The sequence below is a fragment of the Lytechinus variegatus genome, chromosome 10 (genome assembly GCF_018143015.1).
Source record: "Lytechinus variegatus isolate NC3 chromosome 10, Lvar_3.0, whole genome shotgun sequence".
Classification (NCBI taxonomy): domain Eukaryota; kingdom Metazoa; phylum Echinodermata; class Echinoidea; order Temnopleuroida; family Toxopneustidae; genus Lytechinus; species Lytechinus variegatus.
In genome coordinates this window covers 11,440,736-11,468,542 of record NC_054749.1, presented here as the reverse complement: position 1 = coordinate 11,468,542, position 27,807 = coordinate 11,440,736, and the positions used below count along the sequence as shown (strand labels likewise).

Genomic DNA, 27,807 nt, shown 5'->3' with positions numbered 1-27,807 from the left:
TTCACTTTATCATGAAGGTTTGGTATTTGGTAAAGAGTATTCTAGAAGATTCACCTTTTCCAGGTTGTGCTATTCATATATTCTCTCTAAAATGATTATTATTTTATTTAACTCAACTGGGGACTCGGTTTCTATTGATATAAATATATTTGAATGGTTTTGAATTTGATATTTTCCATTTTCATGAAAATTCAGTCAGTCAATTTGGAGTAGAATGAAATTACAAAATAAATTGAATTTATTGAAAAGGTTGCTGAATCCCTGGTGTATTTATATTCAGATCTTTTGTGAAAATCTTGTGTTCTCTCAATTTTCATTTAATTCAGTCTCTTATTTTAACTGTATTCATGTTTTTATTTAGTGGCATAACATGGACAATGACCATTAGATTATTCAATCAAAATAGGTTTAGTTTCATAGATTGTTTCCATATTTTCTTCAATTGAGAGATCATATTATGCTTTTTCTTAGAAATCTTGAAATAAATTTAATAAGCATATGCATATTTTATGATATTCTCCACTGAATGTTTAATCGCAATCAGTTCCATGCATGCTCTAATCTATGACCTACTAAGCTCCCATACGCTATATGATCTACTAATTATTTTCAATTCTGTATATGCGAAGTTTGTTAAGGTTGATTTATTATGATGGCATGAATTCTGAAAAAAAAAACATATTGCAATTTATCAAAACTTTCAGAATAGAATTAAGTACGAAACAAAAGTATTTGCTGTCATCATACCTTTGACATTTGACCTTTGGCCTATGACCTCTTGATATGTTATCTCACGCTGTTAGGTAAGACATTAACATCACAACATTAATCATGTGAACAGCAGGAAGAATCCTTCATCTCGGCACAATTTCATGGTTGATAGACCAAGAAATTCTGAGGAGAAAGCAAGCAAGAGAAAGAAAAGAAGAGATTTCATTAAGATATACGTCCATCTCGTAAGGGCATGACCGGTGGCGGAAAAATAAGGATAATAAGTACTTGAGCAAGACGGTTTCTTGTTTTTCTTACTGGAGTAATATTTCCCATAAGAGAGAAAAGGGTTAGCTACTTGCAAGATTTTCGAGAAGTGACATTCTTTTTTATTTTGGTTTGAAAAGAAATTTGAGCAAAGTGCCTGTAAATGAGAACATTATTTTGGTATTGATTTTGTACATGAGTAGAAAGTCTTCCTATAATGAGATATTTAGTTAGCTATATCTACTTTTATAACAGAATGGATGGACCAAAATACATAAAATCATTCTATGGGGTTGACCGATTGCAGTCTATATGCACAGTGATTTCTTGAGATTTTCTGTCACAGTGTCATTAACTGATACTGTTTTATCCTTACTCCTTTTCAGATAATTGCAGATCCAGAATGCCACCTATAAATGCACGAACAGGTGGTTTTCTTGTAGCAAAATTGCGGTTTATGCGGGAGCTTAAATTTAACGTCAATTTTCAATACACTTTAATGATTGAGACATGTGTTTCAGAATGATCATTCTACCTCAACTGACCTCATAAAGAATTCAATGGTCTATATATTTCTAGTCATTCCAGAGATTGACCATTGGCTACTGAACAATCTCAGCCATGATTGATACAAGAACTACCTGATTTTATGTAGGCATTGGATTTCACTGCTCTCATCATTATATGTAATGCCCTCGTTCCCCTGCTGAAGTATAACAAGAGATTATGCCGCACACCCCTCCTCCTCTTTGTTCCCGTCGTCGATCCATCTTGTTTGGCATTGAGGCTACAGTTGACCAAGCTTGCTGACGTCATTGCAGCTGGTACATGGTGCGAGGCGCTGCCCTGGACTTCAGGGAAGCTCAGACCGTCCTAATCCCCTGGGATTAAAGCGAGGCTATCCTATCCCAAACTGATTAAGAGAGGGCTGCTGATGGCTTATTATCTTTGTTAGTCTATCCATGATTTGACACAGCAGGGTTTTATCCCTCGTCGTCGACCATAGCTGCTACTTCAGTGGGGGGAATGCCCCCTCTGAAATATTGCTCATTCTGAAACAAAATGAGAGTAATGCGATATAAGATATTTGATATAGATTATTTTAAGAATGAAAAAGTTATATTATGAAAAGTGTTCTTAATGATAAGTTACATGTACGTGTACTTTCTGTTTAAACCTGTGAGCTCCTGATTAATATAGTTTTGCTTGTTTGTGCAATACTCTGCATTATTTTACTACTTTTAGATGTACATGTACCTTTAACACAAGATACTTCTTAGAGTGGGAAGGAGGAAAGGAGAGAGAAAGACAGATATACAATAATGGAAGGGAGGGGGAAGGAGGGGAGGGGGAGGGAGGGGGGTTGGAAGGAGGGTAGAATGACAGAGAAAGTTTACTAGGAAGAATGGGAGGGGGGGGAGAGTTATAATTTGCCCTTTCTGATAGCCAATAGGCCTACATGTATATGTTCATATCTACCATAGATGGCTGATATGTTTTATGAAATTATTGCATTATTAAAAATTAATTATTTGGGTAAAACAGAGTCATTAATATTATCCATCAATAATGGAAGGGGGGGAGGGGGAGGTTGGAGGCAGGGTAGAATGACAGAGGAATATTACCAGGAAGAATGGGGTTGTATAATAATTTGCCCTTTCTGATAGCCAATAGGGCTATATGTTCATATCTACTATAGATGGCTGATATGCTTTATGAAAATATTGCATTAATTTCTTTAAAATTAATTATTTAGGTAAAACAGAGTCATTAGCATTTGCAATGTGTTTACCATAGAAGAAAGTGGGTTTGGAATGAGGGAGTGACAGTATGTTAGAATATGTGTGGGTGGGTGTGTGTGTGTATGTGTGTGAGAGAGAGAGTGATAACGAGACAAGAAGAGTGCTGGAGGTTGAGGGCTGACAAGATAAAGAGAAGGAATAAGAGAGTGAGAGGAATGGTATTTTCTTTTGGTTTTTTATCCTCTTAATTCACAATGAACTTGTTTTTGTCAGATCCTAATCAAGTCCCACAGAAATTACTTGATGAATACCATAATGTGCATTGGTAATTCAAACTTCTCATTGATCTTTTTTGTGACGTAAACCTCCAAAGTGTCTCTTCATACTGGGGTGCCTTGCTGATGTCAATTGTTGATAGCCATTTTGTGCTTTGGCATTCCTAAAAAAATGTTTCAAAGTTTCATAGATACCTCTTTGTGAAACGACCCTTAGAACCGTATTATTTAGAGACAAAAAAAATGAAGTACAAATGCTTGAAAGTAGTGAAAGAGAATGAATCAAGTTCCATATGAAATCTTTGACAATTAAATGTTAATTGTAAAAGTTGAATTAATCCAAGGCCACTATAGGCCTTGACCTTTGATGCCCTTTGATGCCCTTTGATGACCTTTGATGACCTGTTAACTGGTCTTAATGCCCCCCCCCTTGGTCTTGAGATTTGCTATGTCTTATTTCAGTTGTCCTATTTGTACCTCCCTAATACAAAAATGTGCCCACTGGAGAAGTGACCTCCCCTAAAATTGTTCTTAAAATGACATGCCTCTACATGAAATGCTCATGTCTTAGCATATTTTGTACATGTATGAAACCATACGATGTTGTTGGATGTGAGGAGCATCTCTCAGAGGTTTATAAAGTAGACAAAGATCTCGGGTCATTAGACCGGGTGACGTCTTTCTCCGGCATACGTTTGATAATGTCACATCCCAAAAGACTGATAACCAACGCATTCTTGGCACCATTACGCTTTAGACACTCCATTACATTACAACGGTTCTCATTGGAATCTGTCAGTAATCTTGGATAGTCAGTCAAGCCATGATGTCTTTTGCGACATGTCCATGCTTTGCTCTCTTTCTTTTTGTTATTTCCCAAAAGTTTATCGTGTGCGTTTGGATTAGAAAACTAGGCCTTTTCTCAAGTTCTTAAGCTATTATCACCCTTCTCATTTCTTAAGGAAACTAGTTTATATAATTCTTGGTTTGAATTTATCTAAAAATTTCTCCTCTTTTCTTTTTCTTAATTTCCATCCAAGTTTATTATTTGCATTGGATTGATAGAAAATTAAGGCCTTTCAAAAGTTTTTCAGCTATGTTTGGACTTCTCTTCATCTCTTTAGGACACCAGGGCTCCGTAACACATAGGTTTGCGATGAATTGCATGTATTTAAGAACCGCACCGATTGGTTCCTGGTCAGTATTTTAAATAGAATACGCATGCAACGATGATCTTGATTGGTCATTTCATTTAGCGATTAATCGCTAACCTTTATGTTACGGCGCCCAGATTGTATTCTTTTTGTGAAATTTCTCTTTTATATCTTCTTATTCGAAAACTTTGAGGGACAAAACATAAATTATGCTTATTTGAATGTATTTGATTGAAAATAAATGCGTAAAAAATATTGCATATGAGTTATGAGAATATTCAGATGTTCACAATACATTGAATCTGAATTTAGCTTCCACATCATAGATGAGGCTTACAGTTCTCCGTACGACTAGTATTGGAAAGGACTGTTGGGATGGTAGAAGGAAGAGGAGTATGTGAGAATTGAAAGTGAAAAAATTCAGGCCCATATTTTGAAGTCGGATTTAACTTAAACTCAGGTTTGAAGTTTTAGTTTAAGTATGGCTGGCCAATTCTTACATAAATCACTAACAGTAGAGATATCATATTTTAGCTCATTTGGCTCTCAAATCATTCATAATTGTCTAGGAAGTATAAATAGGTGACTGTCTTCACCATCGATGAATCAGGAAAGACAACAATAAACATAAGAAAAATACAACATAATAAAAAAATGATACTTTTGGCTTTCCATACTTAAACCACAACTTTAAACCTGAGTTTAAGTTAAACCAGACTTCAGAATACGGGTGTGAATTGAAATGCAAGAAGTGATATTACATGTACATGTATGTAAGGATCAAAACATAGTTGCACCAATTATTATTTGCATTGTGTTTAATCACAATCAATGAAATATCAGTGTTGTTATCTTTAAACCCCACTCTTCCTTTGGAATCCATGTTTGCATTTTGTAATGTTAATGTTGGCCAAGCTAAGGAACATCGTAGGATATAAATCAGAATGTTGTTTATATGTCATGTAATGATAAATGGGCTGTCCGTGGATGCAACATTCATCATTCATTGACATTTATTGTGAGAGAAGGGTAAAATGTCTCATTATGATTTATGTTGTATATGAGAAATAACAATGTGTGTTTCTCCGTTGAATTGAAAAGGCAAAGCAGCTAATTTACACACCGTACTGATGAGGTCCCTTGAAAACAGATAAATGGCCATCATTTAACTGTTCGGTTATTTGCATTAGGAAGCCTCAAGTATCAAGGTAATAGATAATAAATTAGTTTTATTTTAACATATATGTAGGCTGATTCAGTTTTCATGTCTTTCATTCTGGTATACATGTATATTCTTTCCCCGTTACTTTGATGTTGATGATGATGTTATGTATACATTGCCTTATTTTTTTCCTGACATTAACACTATAAAGATTTCCTGAATGAATGTTTAAAACTTGTTTATATGCATTAATACTAATGTATATATATTATCTATATAAACACATGTTAAAGTTTCACATATTGGCTTCTGTAAGGTAACAAAATATGCTAAAGATAATGCTTTCATTGCCAATATAGTTTGTATTCTTTACTCGAATTTTAGACGGTCCTCCATCTTCTTCAGGAGTATATACATTGTATTTACTCCTGAAGAAGACGGAGGACCGTCAAAAATTTGAGTAAAGAATAAAAACTATATTGGCAATGAAAGCATTATCTTAAGCATATATTATATATGCACATGTTTATACACAATTATATGTGTGTGTGGGTGCATTTACAATATACATGTAGATGTATTGTATGTGTTGAACTACATTCTAGAAAGATACCACTTGAAGTAATTATGTTTGCTTGTTCAGTGTCTCAATGATCATCTCTCTTCCCACTCTTTCCACACAGCCTTATGAGCTTACAGAGGCCATTGAGATCAGTAACCTGATATTTACCAGTCTCTTTGCCTTGGAGATGATCCTTAAGATAATTGCCTATGGTCCAGTGGGGTATGTTAGCAACGGATTTAACGTCTTTGATGGTCTTATTGTAATTGTCAGGTAAGTAGTGCAAACACTTCATTCCAGTCAAGTAGGCCGGGTAATTGGGGGAATAATTTCTTTAGCCCAGGGACTTACTTGAATAGCTCCTTATTACATTTAAGTCATGTACATCCACACATAATATAAATATTTAATGACTAGAAATGCATTTATAATGTTATGTGTTGTAAATATGAATTTGATTTTTACTGATATGGAAATAAAGACATTGAACTGAACTGAACTGAACATAAAATAGATACCACGATAGTTATTACTACATCCTTTTATGTACCTTGCTGCATGAGTCCTTTTGCCCAAGCACTAAATTGATTCTTTCGGTCTTTATCGTATTTGTACGTCATATGCACATGAAATATATAAAAGGAAAGTTATTGCAGCAGTGTTGGAAGCTTTTAGTGATTGACCTTTCTTGTATTACAACAGAATAACCCCATTAGATTTGATACTGTAATATTTATTGTTAACATTGAGATGGTTATGATAATTGGTTGTTTCATGCTTGTATAAATTTTATGTACCCCCGACAATCACTTGATGTAGAACAATGAGGCACTACAATATTTCTTTTAAACTCAAATTACAGCTTTGCCACTTTATACTTTTGAAGTCTCTTGAATCATATGAATTTATACTATAGTATTTACCCAACTGCAACCCTTTTCTCCACATTACTTTTAGTTAGTACTCGTCAGTGTGGTTTCCTAAATTTTTAAAGATGTTTGAGTGTTAGCCATATTCTATCTTGATTTGCATATTGACTTCAAAATGTATTTGCATACCATGTATGATTTATATGCCTTTACCATTTTCCATTACATCCCACTTCTACTTAATCTGGCTTTAAGAGTACTCTCCCTTTACTCTCCTTCAACTTCTGAACCTTTCTAAATTCTTTTCCTGCCTATACCGCCCCCTGTGTTACCTGTCACTAATTAGGTTTTCTTCATTTCTTTCTTTCTCCTTCCTTTGTTATCAATCGTTGGTAATGATTTGAAGATGTTATGATTGTCAGATGTGTATTGATTCATTTGTTGTATTTTATTATATGATGTAAATGTCACTTAATTCAGCTTTGGGCTGCCATGTGATTTTAAATGAATACCTTTTCAAATTTAAATTCAAAGGGTTCCATGGGAAGTTTTGTTTTGAATTAGTACACTTTATCTGTTGATTATGCACTGCGGTTTCTGCCCAATGATCAAACAATTCAAGCCATTGAAATAAAATATATTTTCCACACAGATTTGAGTTATAAATATACACCATAATGGCATTGTTAAGGTGTTGTATAATACCTACTATTTGTTTCAATATATGCTTCCCTGTTGCCAATTTGAAGATTTTGCTCATTATTTCTCTTTTTTTTAAAACATAGTGTGGTAGAGGTCCTACAAGACGGCAGCGGAGGCCTTTCTGTATTGAGGACTTTTCGTTTGCTTCGGATCCTCAAATTGGTCCGTTTCATGCCGGCCCTCCGGAGGCAGCTTTTGGTCATGCTGCGTACTATGGATAATGTTGCAACCTTCTTCTCTCTCCTAGCTCTATTCATCTTTATCTTCAGGTAAGCAAATGTAATTTTTTAAGGTAACGAAAAGCAAGTTACATATTCAGGGGCGGATCCAGGATTTTCAAATGATGGGGGGGGGGCACATTTTTCCAATAAAATTTGGACAAGTAAAAAAAAAAAGAAAAAGTCTTTCACCTAAAATCGGAGGTCATTTTGTCTGCAGAAAATTAAAAAGGTCCTCACTTTCATAAGGGGGGGGCATGTTTGGGTAAAATTGATTATGGCTCTAAAAAAAGGGGGGACAGGCTGTTTGTGCCCCCTGGATCTACCAGTGCATATTCATAGAGGTACTTGTTCATGCAGGAACTCTAACCTTCAAGTTATCCCTCATGGTTGTGATAATTTTGTAATTGATAACATCAGTAATAACATGACTGTAGACACAGTGTTCCTTTTTCTAAATGCTGTTTTAACTGAAACCATGGTCTACCTCTGTGCTAAAGTATACATGTAGAAAGCCAAAATCTCAAAAATTTGTTTCACTTTATATTTCTCTTTTCTCAAAATTTTATGGTGAAGCTTAGGACATTTGTCCTTATTCTTAAGGTTGGTTTATCTGAAACTATGGTCTGACTAAAATATGGAAAGCCAAAGTCTTTAAAATTTGTGTGCACTGTATATTTCCTAAGTTTAGAACTTTCCTCATAATTTATTAAATGGTGAAGTCAACTATTTTAGTTCTTTTCTCCCATAGACAGTAATTACTGATGAGCATGTATAAACCAAGCAGGTAAATTGAATCTTTACTGTGAGAGATTTTTGGTGTAATTTGCTTTCCATATTCAAGCCACAACTTCAGACAAGAGAGTAAAATAAGCCTTAACCTGAGAGTATGGTCCAGTGTAGTTTGAATAGTCATTAGATATTGCAGCATTTTTCTCTCGAACTGACAAAGTATGTTTGAAAGATCATACATATTATTGGGTCTGCAACTTTGCACAGGATGTGACTGCCCTAACAAAAACAAAGTAATAGATTTAAAGCTAACTCCATATTGCTTTCATCAAGAGAGAAATGCTCCTTCAGTGGATTTCCTCTCAGATAAACCAAAACCCAAATTGCTACACATGTCATATCTATCCAGTATATCGCGGAAAATAGATATATGTGTATCTTTGGACCTAGTATGGGTGCTATCTCTCCAGCCATTAGCAAACCACAAGATAGTTACTTTTACTGAAGTAGGGATGAGATATGACGTCGTTGATAATACCTTTACGTAGAGAAAAAAAGTATTCTCTTAGCAACCATTTCATGAGCACACTGTCTTGGCATTAAATTATTTTGTTGGTCTTCAGAGTGAGGTCATTTTAATCTAAAATTTTACAGTATTCATTAAGAATGACACTTAAACTTTTGTTATTTACCTTATTTTTTTTATTTACAGAAATGAATTGGCCTTGCAATTATTGAATTGCGTCATTTTGGTTGAAAGACAGGCTAATTGTCAGTTCAAAGTATGAGTTATATTTTGAGCAAATGTTCTACATGTATACGTAATTCAAGTGTTTGTTTTGCAGATAGCTGTGATTGATTCAAATCAATCTGATAGTTTCAGATTGATTTCAATTTATCTTGTAGTGAACAATAAATATCAATGAATGATAATTTGAATTTTAGTAAGCAATTGACACTATTTGTAAGATGAGCCACATGTGTTGTCTTGCATACATGTAGCTTTTTTCAACCACCAAAAGACTTTCAAGCTCTGAATTCATCTCATTTTAATAACGGGTTTATTGATAAAAAAACATCATTGTGGCATAGCCAAGTTGCGTTGAGCTTACATAGGCATGGTTACATTTATACAAACATTATAATAGTAAAGTAAACATAATTTTAAAGGTAAATATGGCATTTTGTAAATTAATAATTTCATAAAAAGGAAATGAAATTTGTTTCAAATTGTTAGTTGTTGAGTGCCCACCTCCTGAACAGGAGGTCGCTGGTTCAAGACATTCTGCCTTCTAGTTATTGCTGGGTGCTCGATATTTAAAAATGGAGTAGGGTAATAATAATATTGTGTTTTGTAGGGCCCACTTGAAGATCAGCTAATAGGTATAGTGGCTTCCCTGGGTACATTCGAGTTAATATTATCCTTACTTATAAATCAACACTTACAATTTGATACCCCTAATGTGATATGTCTACTATGTGACCTGAACCTACCGAACTTGGAATGTAGGCAAAATATATGACTGCTATTATTTCAAGCTTTCAGCTTGCGATAGCTGGCCTCTGTATTTAAATTTATTTGTTACTGTTTACATGAATTATGTCTATATCTACTTAACAACTATACAATTGTCACCTTTGTAATTTGATCATTATGTATGTTTGATGTTATAGCATTATTATAATATTGTAATTTTGATTTATTGATAAATGCAGAAATGCCTGCTTAAAAAAATTATCACCCCCCTACTCAGTTAACTAACATATATTGCACAAGAAGCTTTTGTATGATATACTTTGTTATGTAGGACAGAGTAGAATAAGGTAAGCCCTTTTTTGACAAAATAAGAATTGATATGAATAAAGAAATATGTAAGAGGGCACTTGAGTCATTGGCATTTTGACAGGAAGTAAGTTAAATGAGGCAAACCTTAGGCAAACAACCACATGACCTGAATATAAGACTTTTACCCATCATGCCCTGTTCAGGTAATATTTTCTAGTAGAGTCTTCTTAAGTTTCTTCTATTTTATTCTTGGGGCAAGAGGTATTTTCTCTAAAAATAATACATAAGAAATACAGTACAATTAATTGATAATTCGTTAAGGAACCTGTTAGCTTCAACTTTACTATAGAAATTGACTGCATTTTCAGACTAGTATACCTCTAATTATTGTTTACATTTGAAAATGTACAATTTCATGCTCAGCATATTTTCCTTTTCCATTCTTTCTTCTCTTTCCCTTCCCTTCCCTGTGATCTCGCTCTCTCTCTCTATGATTCCTCTATAAAATAGTTTGTCTATATTTCTTTACGTACTTTGTTCTTTCTGTCTTATCTGTTTTCCATATTCCCCAAGTCTCTTTAAATGTATGCTTCTCTTCCCTCTTCTCTTTTTCTCTTCTTTTCTTTCATCCCATCTTTTACATGCAATTCCACTCTCTTTTATATGATCTCATTTTCACAACTATATATATATATATACGAGTAGTTTTTCTTCTTCTGAATTCATTGCACATGCAGTTACCATAGTAGCTAAGCAGGCAATTAAGAGGATTTTATCTTGAGAATTAGCTGAAACAAGGCAAAAATCGGTTCAGATTTCAGTCTCCGTATCTCAGTCGAGTATGGTCTTCCAACCCCCAAGAGATCGACCCAGTAGGCTATTTTACATCTCAGTATTTGTAATTCAACACGATGTTTGTCATTTTTTGCTTTGCTTTCCTCAATGATGGAAGAGTCAATGCTAATGGCAAATATACGAAGCTTCATTTTTTGAAGTAAGCCTACCTGTTGTCAACATTTTCCCAATATGACATCGAAATACACACTCGCTTTGGGTCTTTGGGGATTGTACTTCCTGAAAGATATAAAATGAGTTTAAGAAATTGATTTTTCTTGATTGATATAATAATTCCAGACTTGAACATTTTTTAATGTTTTCTTTTCATTTATTTTTTTTTAAATTAGAAAACATTAAACCTAACAAATTGTTACATATCATTATCATATAAACCTATAGGATTAGCTTTTGATACAATTCTTGTGTATGCCATCACAGATTGCGGTATTTCTAGTTATTTTTACAATTTGGTGAGACACAACATCACTAATGCCTTTTTTTGTAAGTCCAAGAATGTATTTTTTTAACACTTGGAAGTAAATATAATTCAGTTCGGCCATAGAATTGCGATCAGTTGATAAGACCTATTCAATTTAAATCAATTCACATTTATCTGTACTCACTCGGATTTCGAAACCTCATATCAGAAAATTTCTGGGCACCTAAAAAAGGGTGATATAGCAATGCTGGCGGTCTAATATTGTCTGAAACCAGTGTCCTTATATCATCAGTGATTTTACGAACACAAACCTAATTTTTGTTCAAATTTTTGAAATTGAGTTTTTTGCTTATTCTGAAAGCCCATCATTAACTCTATAGAATGACCAAATTTCAAATAAAAATAAATATCATTTATTGAATAAGAGCATATTTAAATTTTACAAGAAACGACACACATCACTCCTTTGATTTTACGAAGTGGCACAAACCATTCTTTCTATACTGTAGCAGTCACCGGAATAGTGCGCACAGGTCAATAACCCGACTGAGATATCGCGCGTCAGCAGCCCGTATACAAAAATGATTTTACGAAGTTGCTCAAATTGTGGTTTGTGCCGCTAAAAAAGCAACGCGCATGGTCTGCATGATTTTACAAAGTTACCAACTGTAAACCCTGCTTTTTGTAAAAACTAGCAGTCACTGAAATGCCTACCTGCGCTTCATTTTAAGTATTAAAAAAATAAATTTGAATTGCAAACAAAATTTTGCATATCATAATACATAATTTCTGTGGTTTCTTTCAAAGTGCGCAGTTATGAGCATCAGAAAAACAACACAAAAATGTTGAATGCGATTATCTGAAAAATTGTGGTTTGGAGACCAGTTGAGTTTTCTTCCAGTTCGTAAAGTCACTGATGATTTGAGTAGAGAATTCTTCCTATGCACAAAAGGTTGCCATACTTATGTCATAACTCTAAAATCATGCTTTTCTTGAGCATATGTCCTCAAAATTACAGTGGTTGAACGTCCCAATGGCACTATGCACGCACTATATCTCTATCAAATGAAGAAAAAACCTGGCAAAATCAATTATGGCTTCTCTGAATGGTTGTTTTTATTGCACTGTGCCCAATTTGCAAGTAAAAGCTCAGTTTCGAGTACATATTACGTTAGTATCGAATGCTAGCATTACGCCCAAGGGGGAAATCTCTTTATACATTAACGCTGTGGTAGTGTCCTCAGTCTGTGCCTAAAAGACTGGTCTTTGGAAATGTTTTAACTGGAATAGGCAAATTAGATTACTTTACCTTGTTTTTTTTTATTACCACCAATTTCTGCATGTATTCACCATTAGGAGATACAAAAAACAGTAAGAACTCTGAGGAAGAAAAGTTCAAAATTACTGGCACATGTGATTTTTTTAAACATACAATTTGTTGATAAGAATCCTTATTGGGGATTTCTTGAATATGAATTGTTGCTACATATTCAATTTATTTCAATTCATTTCCAATTTATTTGAAGCTTGTTGAAGGCCTGTATTGTGAAATGGAATATTTTCATAAGACATAAAATTGTATAACATTCTGCAGACAACATGATGAATATGATAGAGCTTATATTTATAGGTGCTGAAAAGCCGGTGTAGTCATCATATGCTTTAGCTGAATAAAATCAACTATGAACTAAATCCCAAGTTCAAGCTTGACTGTAATCACTGATACTTATTTCACTGTCTTACCCCCCCCCCCCCGACCTAATGCCCCTACCCCAATACTCCCACCCCAGACATTGTATGCTCAGGTACAGCATGATAGAAATGGAACAAATCAATTGGCTTGAAAATGTTTCTCCACTTCTTGTTTCCCACTTAGTACCCCCCCCCCTTATGATTTTAAGTTACAGGGGCCTGTCTTACAAAGAGTTGCGATTGATCCGATCAATCGCAACTATGAAAAGCCAGCAAAGTCATAATTTTCAATGCATGTTTGCTCACATTTTTTGTCTAGATATGAATGTACTTCCATAAATTATTTGATTTCTTGACAGTTCGGTGTGTTCTCCTTCGTTTACAAAGGACATTTTTCACATTTCCTGTAGAAAAAAGATTGACTCTGATGGATTTCCATACAGTTTCAATTGATTGGATCAATCGTAACTCTTTGTAAGACGGGGGCCCAGGTATCTGTGCGCATCACTGTATTCTACCCAAACAACATACATGTATATTCTATCACCTGGGGCTAAATAGACCAAAGAATTGGTTTCCAGACTCCATTATTAAATTCTGATGGACATCCAAACTTATAGAGCAGTTCCCTACAGACATGTGTACCTGTTTGCAGAATGAAACTGTCAATGAACAAAAAAAGTCAATTATCGCTGGCAATCTATTCTATTTACCTTCTCCCCTGTTTTATGAATAAAAAAACATCAGTCACTAATCTTTCTTTATAAATACAATTCAACTTTAGCCAAGAAGCGATTGATTTATACAACTATAATCAACTCTGACTGAGAAAAAGATTATTTTATTTACCTTCATATATTTCATAGAATTCATAACTTTATAGTTTAGTTCTTTTCTTATTTTTCTATTCATGAGTTTCTTTGCCAATTGGCTCAAAAGAAAGAAAGATGGAGAAGGGAAAGGTTGCAGGAAAGGTTGCATTACCCCCTTCCTGGAGTGTCCCTCTGCTACTGCTGCAAAAAAATTGTATAGGTTCGATGTGTTTTCTCTATTGATTTTAAACATTGATGTTTTAACACGATCATACGAAAAGCAACCGGAAATTATTGAGACATACACTGTATCTTAGTAACAATATGCGTAACAATATGCAGTGTGTAGGCGATTGAGTCTACTTTATTTCAAATTAGATGTTTGTTTTTCTCCATAGATTGGGGAAACGGGATTCGGCAGAGAACTGTCAATGCTATTGTGATAACGCTGTCATCTTATTTACTTCAGTGCTATTTTTGAATAGCAAGCCAGCTTGTTTTTAGATGTTATTTGATGCAGAGTCCACTCATAGGAAATTAAATTCTTGAAATTGATTTACTTATGATTAACATCAAAGATGTATCAGGATATGAGAAAAAGTGACCTTATACTGTTATATACCTCTCATCTTGTTATTTGTAAAATTAAATACATTTTATTGATCAATTATTGATAGTGATGTTAAAAAAGAGGACATTGGCACATGACTAATATTTTAGAAGATACATATCTCTGTTCCCAAGTGAACTTTTGTTAGATGTAATGTTATTAAAATGAAGGGAAAACAATTATTTATTTGAGTAATATAAGCTCCTCTCAAACAGACTGATAATTGTTATACTTCTTAAATTAAAACAATTGCATCGATGAATCTTCATATGACGAAAATTTACCACTTTGGATTGGGATTTGATTTTGAATAAGAATCCAAATTTATTTGAATTTTATCATTTTTTGTCTATATGTATTGCAGCATTCTGGGAATGCACATATTTGGCTGTAAATTCTGTGACTATATTGACGGTGAACAGATCTGTGATAGAAAGAATTTTGATTCCCTTCTCTGGGCCATTGTTACAGTATTCCAGGTGAGTAAAAAATAAACTTTTATTCATTTTTAATGAAAATAGCAAATAATATAATAAAGTATGTTTCTTTGCAATATGTTTTTACTCTTGATCAAAGTTATTTATGTTTTTAATGCATGAGGCACAGAGCGATTCACCCTGGATTGAAAACACAGCAAAAACTGTGGTGTTAACCGGTGTACATAGAGGACCACACCAGTTATTTTACACCGGTGTTAAATTGGTGGTGTTAGTTTTACACTTATAGGTGTTATTACAACACCTTTGGTTGTTACATTTACACTCTTTGGTGTTATGTTCAATCTTTAGGGTGTAATTTTAACACATCAGGGTGTGGTCCTCTATTAACACCAATTGGTGTCAGTTTTAACACCACAGTTTTTACAGTGAAATAAACACTTGTATCGCACAAGAGTCCATGGAAAGTGTTTGTAATAATTTTAAAATGATAAATGAGGATGAACAGAATAATCATGTTTAATTTTCCTTTTAGTTTGACCCTAATTTACTTATGTGTTACTTGATTCTTTCTAAGCACAATCATTTCTGTTTAAGAATCTTTTGCTGGCAAATGCATTGAAATTGACCCACATTGTGTTTGTAAATGTTGTTTGATTTTGGATGTGAAAATATATTTTTTTCTGTGATATTCATTTGTCATTCACTGCTGGAAAGGACACAGTGTCTCTCAGTGTGATCACAGTGTGTTCACATATTCGACTGTGTGAAAATATTATCCACACCTTTAAAATGGTCAAATTAATAGTGTAAAAGGAATTTCACACTGTGGCTACCTTTATGGTGGGGCTGTTCACATTGTGCTGGCAGAGTAGCCTATGTGAATATGTGATTCACACTGTTGAAATGCTCAAGTTTAATCAGTGTGAAGGTGATTTCACATTGTGTTCCATACTGTGAACAGACTGGATCATGGTGTTCCTTCCAGTAGGGTTGCTTCTTTTTTATTAATACCATGGTCACATTTGCTCTGCAGCGAGTCGATAACAGCCGTTTTATTCATTTTTGCTAAAACCACATGTAGCTGTTAAAAAAAATGTTAAAACTGCCGCCGTAGAACAAATGCGACCAAGTTATTACTATAATATTATGTACTTTATATGTAATAAACCACATTCTGACTAAATCCCCCCCCCCCCCCGACTCCAGATATTGACCCAAGAAGACTGGAATGTTGTTCTCTACAACGGCATGTCCCGTACTTCACCCTGGGCTGCCCTCTATTTCATCGCTCTCATGACGTTCGGCAACTACGTCCTCTTCAATCTTCTCGTTGCCATCCTCGTCGAGGGATTCTCCGCAGAGGTACGTTACCATGGCAACCAAAATCACCAGTGGGAGCATTTGCCAATTTTGCTCTATTTTGCCTTCCGTTGGTTGCAGATTATCTGGTATTAAGCGGGGATAAGGGTTTGTAGTTTGCTGCGAGCAGGGTTGGGTCTTATCGAATGTGGAACAAATAATTGCAATCTCTTCTCTGAAGTTGATGGATTTCTTATCTAACAACGTTCTGGTGCTTTATTTTATTGCAAAAAAAAAAATTGCAAGTCCTGATGATATTTTTGCTCACTCTATATTTTTCATTGTTTTTATTTGTGAAGATAAGATATAAATAGAATTTATTTATGAAATAACATTGATTGCATTATTTTTTTCTCATTAAAATAAAGTGCTGTGTTTAACCCTTATATTTAAAGGAGAGTGAAGACCTCAGAAAAAGTTGAATTCATATCAAAAATAAAATCAAAGAAAACAGATCAAAGATATTTTGAAGGTTTGCATGAATAATAGAAATAAAAAGAACAATATAGAACCACTTGAAACCAGTTGAATTCATATAAAAGAAAAAAAATAAGAGTCAGATCAATTAAAGTTTGAGTAAGATTGAATGAATAATGAAAATAAAAAGATGTTATAGAAGCCCTTGAAAACAGTTGAATACATATAAAAAAGAGAAAATCAAAGAAATGGATCAGTGAATGTTTAAGGAAGATTGAATGAATAATATTAAGGTTATGAGTATTTTAATATTGAGATCACTAATGCTATTTAGATTCTCTCATTGGCAACGCGACCAAGATCTCTGATGTCTACACGTAAAACTACCCCATTACTCTAGTACATATTTCATATAAATTTTCTTTTTTATTTAGTCTTCCGCAAGATCAGGGATCGTTTCATCAATCTATTTGTCCGACAAGTTGTCAGATCTGACAACTTTTCTTGATTTTTATTGACTGAGAAGCACTGTTACTATGGTAACAGTCAGATAAAACGTCGGATAAAACATCTGACAAGTACTTTCATGAAACACTCCCTAGAGGTGCTTTTTCACGTGCGGTTTCTCACCATTTTATCATGGATGAATTGTTTGTCCTCTTGTTAAAATGAGATGTGTTATAGGTATATTTTCAGTGTCCAAAGGGAAAAATTTCACATATCTTGTTTGCAATGCCAATGAGAGGATTGATAGCATTAGTGTTCTCGACATTCAAGTGCTAATAACTTTCTTATTGCTTGTCCAAGGTTACTCAAACTTCTACAGATCTTATGCTTGCATTTTGTTGCTTTCATGCAAGCTAATTAACTTATTCCACGGTTTTCATTCTCCTTTAAATCCTTTTGGGTCAATTAATTGCTCTTGATAGGGACGCACCATGTCCTTCCTCCTATCAAAATAATGTTTTTAAAGATGGTGTTTTTGGGGTTCCATGACATTTTCTCTGACGACAATTTCTCTGATGATGATTGCTCTGCTGTAAATTCCAAACACTAATCAAATAACTAAATTAAACCCTTGATTTAGTACTATACCCTATCCTTGCCCTAAACCTGATATAAAACCCTATTGCAACCCTAACCATACATCTAGCCAAACTAAATCCCAGAGCGATTGTCGTGGGAGCAAAATGTTGTGCAGCTTTTTTTTTCAACTGGTGGATATTCTTACATTATAACCCATTTATCTCCCATTTTGTCTCATACTTGCTATTATGAATTCTTCATCTCTCACTCCAAATGATATTTACTTGCTCACTTGCTCATCCGGTGCCCCGCCCACATCTCGTTGGCCACGCCCTAAACCCGGCCCAACCCTCACCAACCACGCCCCCAATCTCATCTCATCGTGTCATATATCTGCTTTATATCACATGGTGGATACATCACGGTGAGTATACGTTTCATCAAAGCTACATGGTTCATTGGTTCATATGATGTATATTCAGGGCCATATTGCACAAAATTTATGTTTGAATGCAACTTTTAAAAATCAATCATACATCTAAGTCCCAAATAATCTTTGGCCTGTTGCAGACAAAGTTTGTGTTTTTTGATTGGTTGAAATGAAGTTGTGTTTCATTTTTTCAATCGTTTTTGAGAAAAATTTCTGAAAAAGGCAGCTAAATTTGAGGTATTTTCTCCTCAGTTATTTTCAAACAAATGTTTTGTGCAGTGGGGTCCTGTTGCACATTTGCTTCTAGGGTTTGGCTGCCTTGTACCACTTATGATTAGAATGGATATTGGAGTGAGTTGTGTGAATATCATGCTTCGAATAGCTACTTCTGTAATGTTGGTCAGGTTTAAAAAACATGGTATGCTGTTGTACAGTTAATCATGATACTGATTACAGTCTGCTATATTTATAGGCCTGTAGCACGTAAAATACGGTTCTGGGACATTTGCCTGGGCGACGATTGCTCTGATGTCAAATCTGCACATATTAAGCCAAACATGAAACCTAACCTCCAAAAACTAAAGTCTTATTGTTATCTTTACATTATTAACTAAAAAACCCTATTAAAATGCTAACATCCTAGACCCTCTGAATTATGAAGATTGCAGTGAATGTTGAGTGTTGTGGCCCAGTGGATTAGTCTTCTGACTTTGAAACAGAGGGTTGTGGGCTCGAACCCCAGCCATGGCATAATTTCCTTCAGCAAGAAATTTATCCGCATTGTGCTGCACTCAACCCAGGTGAGGTGAATGGGTACCCGACAGGATTAATTCCTTGAATGCATGAGCGCTGAAAGGCAGCTCGAGCTAAAGCTGGGGTAATAATAATAATAACATCGCACCTCAGAATAGAATATTTCTAGATAGATGGCGCTATATAAATGCCTATTATTATTATTATTAATGGTGTGTAACCTTAAATACAATGTATCTAAGCTTCGCATACAATTACCCTGACATTAGCAGGCTACTACCCTGACCAGGTACTTGAGCATTCTAGGAATTCATTCTGACTCATTTACCACACCCGAGTGGAGAGTGGCAGATGTAGAAAAAACACCTTGCCATGGTGGGACTTGAATCCTGACCTTTTAATTCAAAGTCCAGAAACGTACTCATTATTGGCCATCCTTGGTGCCAACCCTATGCGATGAATTTTCCTCTGTCATTGTGATATTTCATAGGGTTATTTTAATTGGCAACTTGTAGATCATATAACATCAAAATGAACTAAATTGTTGGCTTTGCCAAAAAATAAGTTAGAAAGGGAAAATAATTTGTTTGAAGATAGCTGTTGTACACATCTAGATAAGTTTCATGATCTTTTTTTAAATTTTGAATAAAATATCTTTTTTAAAGGAGAATTATTTTTTTTTGTGAAAGTGACGTGTAGCTCTATTTCTTATTTTCATCCACATTTTGCTGTAATGGTGTTTTATGAATATCATCTTCAGTTTAGAATCTTCATTTAACATTTACTCTCAGTAAAAAGATTTAAGCATTATCCCCTTCATTGTTAATTTTTATGTTTGAGCTGTTCAAGAAAACTCACATTGCGCAGGGCGGGTTATGTATGATGATGCATCTCTGACGGAAGTGGAATCAAGAACAATGTGAAGAAAGAAGGGCTTTTTTCACATAAAAAAACAATCATTCATTTTCTGTGGTGCTGGCTCAAATGGCACATGGTAGGGAACCAAAAAAAAAATCATCCAAATGTCATTTCCATGGCAACAGACCTGTCCCGTACGCAAGCTGTCTAGGGGCTTTATTTCACGAATTTATATTTATGGTGTATGTGATTACATCAACTTGAGCAGACCCGACTGTATGCATAATGAATGCGGGAAGGAGACAAGATTTAGCCCTGTTCACATACAAATGGCACTATACAAATGCAGTTCCTCATCAGTGTCATCCTCATCATCAATAGAATAGTGAAAAGCTTTTTTTATTTTGTTTGTTTTGTAATAGATACGTATGTTGCATTCAGAAATGGAATTAGATTTATAACATGCTCTGTTTATTCCTACTACTCCAAGCATCCAGAAATGAATGCACAAATAAGAATTATGATTTAACTGTACATGTTTAATGAATTCACACTTCTTATTGGCTTTTCACTGAGGGATTTTTTTCCAGTAATGAGTTTTGATATGCTCTGATTGATTTTATATCAATTATTCATATTACAAAAGAGTATTCTGTGAAGCTATTGTTACATGTAATGAAACAAATAGAGGAAATAAGTATGGAGTCTGTAACTGATGTTAAGTTACATGTAAAGGGTGAAACTAAGTTGTCAGGTTTAAGCCTTTGATATAAGATGATTTATTATGGCTTTGCTCTAGCAAATAAACATACATGTACAGATAATTAAAGTTTTTGAAGATTTTTACTGAACAATGATGATAAACTTTGATATTTTTGAAAGAAATAAAATCTAATTTCAGCTAAACAAACATTGTGAAATATTGGGACTTAGTTAAGGTCATCATTATCATGTTGAATATCTATCAAGGCATGTGAGAAAGTATTAATGATATATTAGATTTTAAAGGAGAATGAAACCTTGGTACAAGATAGCTTGTGTGAAAACAGAAAAATCAAAGAAACAGATCAACGAAAGTTTGAGAAAAATCGGACAAATAATGAGAAAGTTATGAGCATTTGAATATTGTGATCACTAATGCTATGGAGATCCTCAAATTGGCGATGCGACAAAGATGTGTGAAGTCACTTGTGAACATCTCTCCCCATTACCTTAAGTACATTTTTCGCTTTAATTGCCTCTTTTATCACATCTATCAGTAGATCATGTATTATTTCTATAGGAGGCATGGAATACAGATTTTTAAAGAATACATCATGGATAAAGAGTTTGCATCACCACAAGAAAAAGCAGGAAGAGACATTTTGAGGGTATTTTATAGTCCATCAAAGGGAAAGTTGTTCACATGTGACATCACACATATCCTTGTCGCATTGCCAATGGAACAATCTCCATACCACTAGTGATTGCAATATTCAAATGCCCATAACTTTCTCACTATTTGTCCGATTTTTCTCAAACGTTCTTTGTTCTTATTCTTTGATTTTTCTGTTTCCACATAAGCCTACTTATTCCAAAGGTTTCATTCCCCTTTAAAGATAATTTAAACCACTCTGTAATGCCTTCAATTTAATTTCTGTGTTTGTTATTTTAAACTCTCACTTGATGATTACACTGCATTCTTATAATGCATGCATTCTCTCCACTGTTTCATGCTTGTTGCTCTTTATTTGCATTTAAATCATAAAAAAAAGAATTGTATGCAATTTTATATTAATGCATTTTTTAGGAAATTGCCTGATTCTTTTGATTTTGTGTGGATAAGTGTGAATTATAGTGATAACATTGGTAGGCCTACATGTATGTGTATCTTTGCATTATTTCACTAAAAAAGATGGATGAAATGGTTATTTTCAATCTACTTGACAGTGATGGGATTTGTGGAGTTTATTAGTCAGAAAATCAAAACATTTAAAAATTATTCTACAATTAATTTTAAATAATCATAACATGTGTGAATATTTTTTTCTAAAACTAAAGGTTTTTTAATTAATTGAGTGAAGAACTTATCAAATTCTACATTCATTCCTTTTTTTGTATTTATGTGATTATTCCATAATTGCATCCAAATTATCAGACACCTGGAAACTGCTGACATCATGTGTTTGTGTCATGACAGCTGGTTTCCCTTCTGGTTTTAAGTCTGGATATGGAGAGTATTTCATAAAGTAAACAATAAGTGGTTGTCTCTGACTAATTTATTCTGAGCCAATCAGCTGCAAGGATTTCAGTAGCTTATAACAGTTGTCAGCCCCCTCTCCCCAAGAAAAACACTATTTGTTTTATGAAATGCTGCCATATGTTTTCACTGCGGGGTCTGCAAAACCTCTACATCAGCAGTTTTCACTAAGTTGTTCTGAGCCAATCACATGCAAGGATTTCAGTAGCTTATAACAGTTTACAGTGAAAATTGGTTTCCTGAAATGCCCCCTTGGTTTCCCCTGTGGGTCAGCATTAACTTTGAAATAACATTTTTTTTCCAAATTAATTTTTTTTAAATTGTTATATCTAACAGAGCAAAATAAAATGGTAGTATTACCACAGACATTTGCGTATATAAATTGAGATATGTATATTGTATTTTTTTCCAAAAGTAAAACACAAAAGCAAATTATCATATTTCTTCTTGGTACACATAGCCTGAGCAGAAAGAAGCAAACTTGGGTGATAAACCGGGTAGCGAGGACGAGGAAGAAGAGAATGAAGAGAACGAGAAGGAGGAGAAGAACTTGGATGAGATCAAGGATGATGTCTTGTCAGTAGCATCAGATAAAGATAACAGTAAGTAATAAGTATCTCTTCATTAAAAAAAGCATCTTTCTCCACAAGTTCATGCTAGTCTGTGAGTACAGACTCATGTTTGACACTTGAACCAATAACAGGTAGAGAGTAAAGACTAGAGGCCAAAGGCTCTGCCCCCCCCCGGGGGGGGGGAGGGGGGTGGGGGGAGGGGGGGGGGCACTCGACCAAAAATGTGGTGGGTGGTGCCGTGGGTGTGGAGCGGATTTCTTTTTTCTTGATAAGAAGAAAATGCTATGCTTTTGAGCGTCTTTCTTTGTTCTTTTATTCAGTAAGACAAAAATGCTATGCCTTGGAATGGAAATTTGAGTGTAAAAATGGGGGTTCCGTCCATGGCACGTACCCACTCTGCATTATATACTGAGTGCCCCCCCCCCCCCCGGGCTCTCCCCGTGTCAAATAAGAGCCTTCCACAGTACATAGTGAATCTAGTCTCATTAGTGTAGTAGGTTTCACAGTACAACATGTATCTTTCTTGGGCAAATGTTGGTCCTGAAAAGAACCACCCAAACTCGACGTTTTGACAAGTGTGTTCTTTTCATTGTCGGGAGAAAACATTCCCCTGAAGACGACAAGAACACACTTGTTGAAACGTTGAGTTTGGGTGGATATATATCATAAAACAAATAATGCACAATACTCACTCTGGCATTGACAAATTATCTAACCTCTGTATATTTGCTATAGTTGAAACACATAAGCCAAGGGAGAGTGACAAAGTTTTTATTGAGTAGTCATATCTTAATACTGATATTGTTGGAAATGCGTATTGTTTGAATAATGTTCCATCTTTTATTTGATTTTTGAAACCTCATCAATGAATTCTACTCTTTGCACTTCAAACAGGTGGAAAACTAGCAATAACCGGGCCCCCTCCTGAAGGGGGTAGCCACCCCCTGAGTCCCCCTATCATTACCCATACCGCAGCCACGCCCCAAGGCTCACCCAACGTTGATATGCAGAGGGCTTTTAGAGGAAGCTTCATTGATCACGACACAAGGTCATGGGACTCGGACTCTCAGTCTTTGGTAAGTATATGAACAGAGTTTTGGATCCCTGTTTAACAAAACTTGTTACAATAGCAAATTCGTAGTAACAGTTTAAAGCTAGTGAAGTCATTCAATTTGATTGGCTGATAGTAGCCTTGAAAGCTAAAGTTTTCATTTGTTATTAGAAATCTGATATGATGATATGGGCCCATTTTACACAGAGTTGGGATTGATGCAATCAGCCTCAAGTAAATGGAAATCCATCAATGCCATAATTTTTTTCTTTAGGAAACTTGCGCAATGTCCTTTAAAAACAGAGAAGCATACCGAATCGTGAAGAAAACCATGAATGTAGGAATATACATCGTATATCGAGAAAATATTTTGAACAAATATGTCTTTTAGATGTTGATGTTGCTGACTTTCCATCGTTGTGGTTGATTGGACCAATCAATCGTAACTCTCAGTAAAACGGGGCCTCCAAAACGATTACAAGCTAGCAAACGGTACAGGCTTTCTTTAAGATCCTTTATAAAAAATTCTGCATGCCTTTAACAAGCTTATGAACCAATTCACTAGCTAGCCATTAGCTTGATATTTCTGTAAAGGACTTCTGCTCAACTTTTCTTTCTCTCTCTCTCTCTCTCACCCTAGTCATCGTTAAACATCAGGGGGTCGCCCCGACTCCCACGTAGTCCCAGCGCCAACAGTGTGAACAGTCATAAAGGGGGCAGCTTGAGGAGCAATTCACCCCAGGACCAGAAACCAGGGGGCAACTTTCTCACCCCCTACCAACTGGGCGATGAGCTCGGGCAGGATAATGATAGCCATTCTTCAGTCAGTATAAGCAGGTAGGTTTTGATTTCAAACTTTGTCTCTTTTTTTTTAATATACATGTAAGTTTTAAGATTTAATTGTCTTGTTGATTTAGTTCTCAAGACTCTTTTTACTTAATTTGTAGATGTAGCTGAATGAGTGTAAGGTCCATCTATAGCCATTCCCTTTTTCAGTATTATCGAATAATAATATTCACTTTATTTTCATACTCAGATTTTTTTCCAGATTATATCATTATCCTCTTATCAGAATGGTTCTTTTCTTCATTTTTTACTTTCTTTAAATTCACTTTTAGAACCAGATCCTGTAAGGTTATTTTTTTTTTTACTTTTACTCATATGTTTTCATTAATAGTTTTGTCCTCAGCAACCATTATCCACTTTACATGTTATAGATGTTTGACCCTTAAATTGCAAAAAATCTTTATCTGGGTTTTCATGTACATAGCATTGTCAAATGGACACCTGGAATATATAACTCTTTGACAAGTTTTTTTTTGTCAATTCTAGTGGTAATTTCTATTCCATTCCATAAAATATTTAACTTTCATTCACAACACACGAAGGAATCTCGGAAGAGTTACCTCAAAATTTTCGGCCACTATTCCATTCCATTTATCATGTACAGAAGCTCCCTACATGATGGTTCTCACAACGGCTACCTACCCGACAGCGACAACAACGACAGCCGACGGACGTCCTACATCTCCTGCAATGGCGGATCAGTAACGGCCATCCCCCAAGCCGACACCCAGGTACCGGTTGATGGGCTGGAGGACAACAAGGATCTACAGACGGAAGGGACGCAACCAACAACCTATAGCAATATTGAAGATCCTGATGCCATAGATGAGGCAGTAAGTAGATTGATATGCCACAGAAACCAACTCTCTTATGTTTTTTTTCAATGGCATACCGTTGGTCGGTTGGAGTTCATTTTCATTGGTGTGACCTGTGGGCTCTGTAGTATTAATGAATAATCGTGAATTTGTGTTGCGCAGTTTCTATATGGATATACTCTTACAAGGAGGAAGTGAAACCCAGGGAATATGGGTGACACGACATATGCTCCTGCGACATTTCCTCGTGTTGGTGCAGAAACGCCCTCGGGCACCACACTTCCGCGCCCCTCACCGGTGCAGGAACGACCTTAGGCAATGCCCTAATGCGCACGAAAGGCTTTATTGCACAATGCATGAAAGTGTGGTGCTAAGGGCGTTCCTGAACCGACACGATTATTTGCTCTTGTCTCAATCTCACTGGGCTAGGGGTTATACTCAGGATTTTAATAGAGTTTTTGGTTCAGAATAATGTAAATATAAGGATTTGGGTTTAATTAGTTTTAGAGGTTAGGTCTTGTTTGGCTTAACATGCAGATTTCCCATTGGAGCAATTGTCGCCAGAGCAAATGTCATGGAACCGGAATATGACACTGAAGTCATAGCTCGAGGAGAAACAGGAAACTTTCCACTACTATGTCAAGAATAGAAGATTGGTTTTTAATCCTATGCTGTTTCTTAAAACATGATAGCAGATGTGCAAATTTACATGAATTGTTAAAATGTGCTCACTTGAAGATTTATCAGATTAAGTTTGCTTGAAATAATCTAAAGAGTTTAACTAGGATTTAGCTCAAACATTTTTTATTTATAAAAAGTAAACACTATTGGATGGGCACCTGTCCGTTCAAAAAACCTTTAACTTGTTTATGCATGAGATTTAACTTCTCCTCTCCAACTTAGATATGAACATACTGTGTGTTTGTTTACACAGTCTTTGTTCATATAAACTTATTAATCTTATACCCACCTAAATCAAGGTTGATCTTTACACAGCAAAAAGGAACCCAAATGCTTGCTCTTATCTCGATATGGCTGTTTTTGAAAAATTTTGCACGGCAAAGGGACGGGTCGGGTCGGAATGCCATTCTACACCCTTCTTCCTACTTCACAGAATTCTTTCCGCAGTGACTTTCTTGCTTTACGGCATATTTTTTGGCACAAAAGCAGTAGTGGTTGTACAGTTGCTGTTGCACGGAGCAGATGACTTCTGCTTGCATGGACTCTCTACTTTCCGTTGCTGTCAAGGTGTGCAGAATATCCGGACTAAAGGACTGCAAAGAAACTACATGTATTAACCTTTTCTCCTAACACACTCTGTAGAAGTATAGCTCAGTGATGCTAGCATGGCCACTGACTAGATGAACTTCTAAATATATGGTTTCTTGCTCTATGTGTACTGTGGGTTTAAGTTTGGACATTTCCAAATAGGTCTGTACAGTACGTGTATGTTTGAATGTGGCTTGAGTATGAGAAACAATTTATTGAATGATTGCACTCTCTTTTCAAATCATGAAATCTGTTCCCTTTTTTTGCATGGGATGGGAGGAATGTTTGAATGTGCATGTTTATTTCAGTTCATGCATGATTGATACACATGTATGTTTAATTTAATTTTTATATTCATTTGTATATAGTCTTGTTTGCATGATGTTGTTATGCTGTTTTTATAGCTTTCTCATCACAACTAGTCCACGTCAGCTGTTCATGCATGTTTACTGTCTCACACTCTACACCCACCCAACATTCATCAAGTAGTAATAATTAATTAATCTAATAATAATAAATGATAATAATATTAATGAAAATATGAGTATGGTACTATGATAGCTGCTGTACCAAATGTCATTAAAAAAGGAAATTAATAGTTTGATTTAAAGAATAGAATACACCACTCATTGATTTTACTATGAATTCTCATATATTTTTATCCAGAGCTTTCTCAGTACTATATGAACTCTTCATTTTAGTTTAGAAAATCAAATAATAAGATTAATGGGGAGAATCGATGACAATATTATTCAGTTTACCCTACTTCTTGTAATTGACTGAATGATATAATGATTTGTTTTGTTGTTATTACCTATATCTGTATCCCTTGGCCCACTCTCAAGTTTGGTGATTCCCTTATTTTTGCTTTTAAGCCCTAAATTGTGCGTCTTACGATTATTCATTATTTTAATGTTATGGGTTTACTTTGAAGGTGGGTTAGCTCCTTCTGGCCATTAGGTCTTTGTTTTATTTTTGCATATTGATATCTTTTTGCATCATCAGTAGCAGTATTGGAAGTTTGATTAGCATGATGTTTCTCCATCATCATTGTCATCATTATCATCATCATCATCGTCATCATCATCATCATCCCCACCACCACAATCACCATTATAAACAGTGGCATCACCATCATCATCAGCATCCTCCTTCTCATCAT

At 35.0% G+C, this 27,807-nt stretch overlaps 1 protein-coding gene across 12 annotated transcripts in view; it reads left to right on the top strand.

Annotated features, from left to right (window-relative positions):
• The window catches only part of LOC121422981 (voltage-dependent T-type calcium channel subunit alpha-1I-like), a 143,971-nt gene that overhangs the window by 57,256 nt on the left and 58,908 nt on the right, over window positions 1–27,807 (top strand). For 11 of the 12 annotated variants that reach the window (XM_041618239.1, XM_041618243.1, XM_041618242.1 and 8 more), the window contains 8 exons: window positions 5,995–6,146; window positions 7,528–7,713; window positions 14,935–15,049; window positions 16,217–16,372; window positions 22,553–22,694; window positions 23,559–23,740; window positions 24,356–24,552; window positions 25,166–25,394. In XM_041618239.1, the coding sequence (XP_041474173.1) occupies window positions 5,995–6,146; window positions 7,528–7,713; window positions 14,935–15,049; window positions 16,217–16,372; window positions 22,553–22,694; window positions 23,559–23,740; window positions 24,356–24,552; window positions 25,166–25,394 (1,359 nt within the window). The remainder of the gene's footprint in view (window positions 1–5,994; window positions 6,147–7,527; window positions 7,714–14,934; window positions 15,050–16,216; window positions 16,373–22,552; window positions 22,695–23,558; window positions 23,741–24,355; window positions 24,553–25,165; window positions 25,395–27,807) is intronic. The other variant, XM_041618238.1, reaches the window with a different exon arrangement.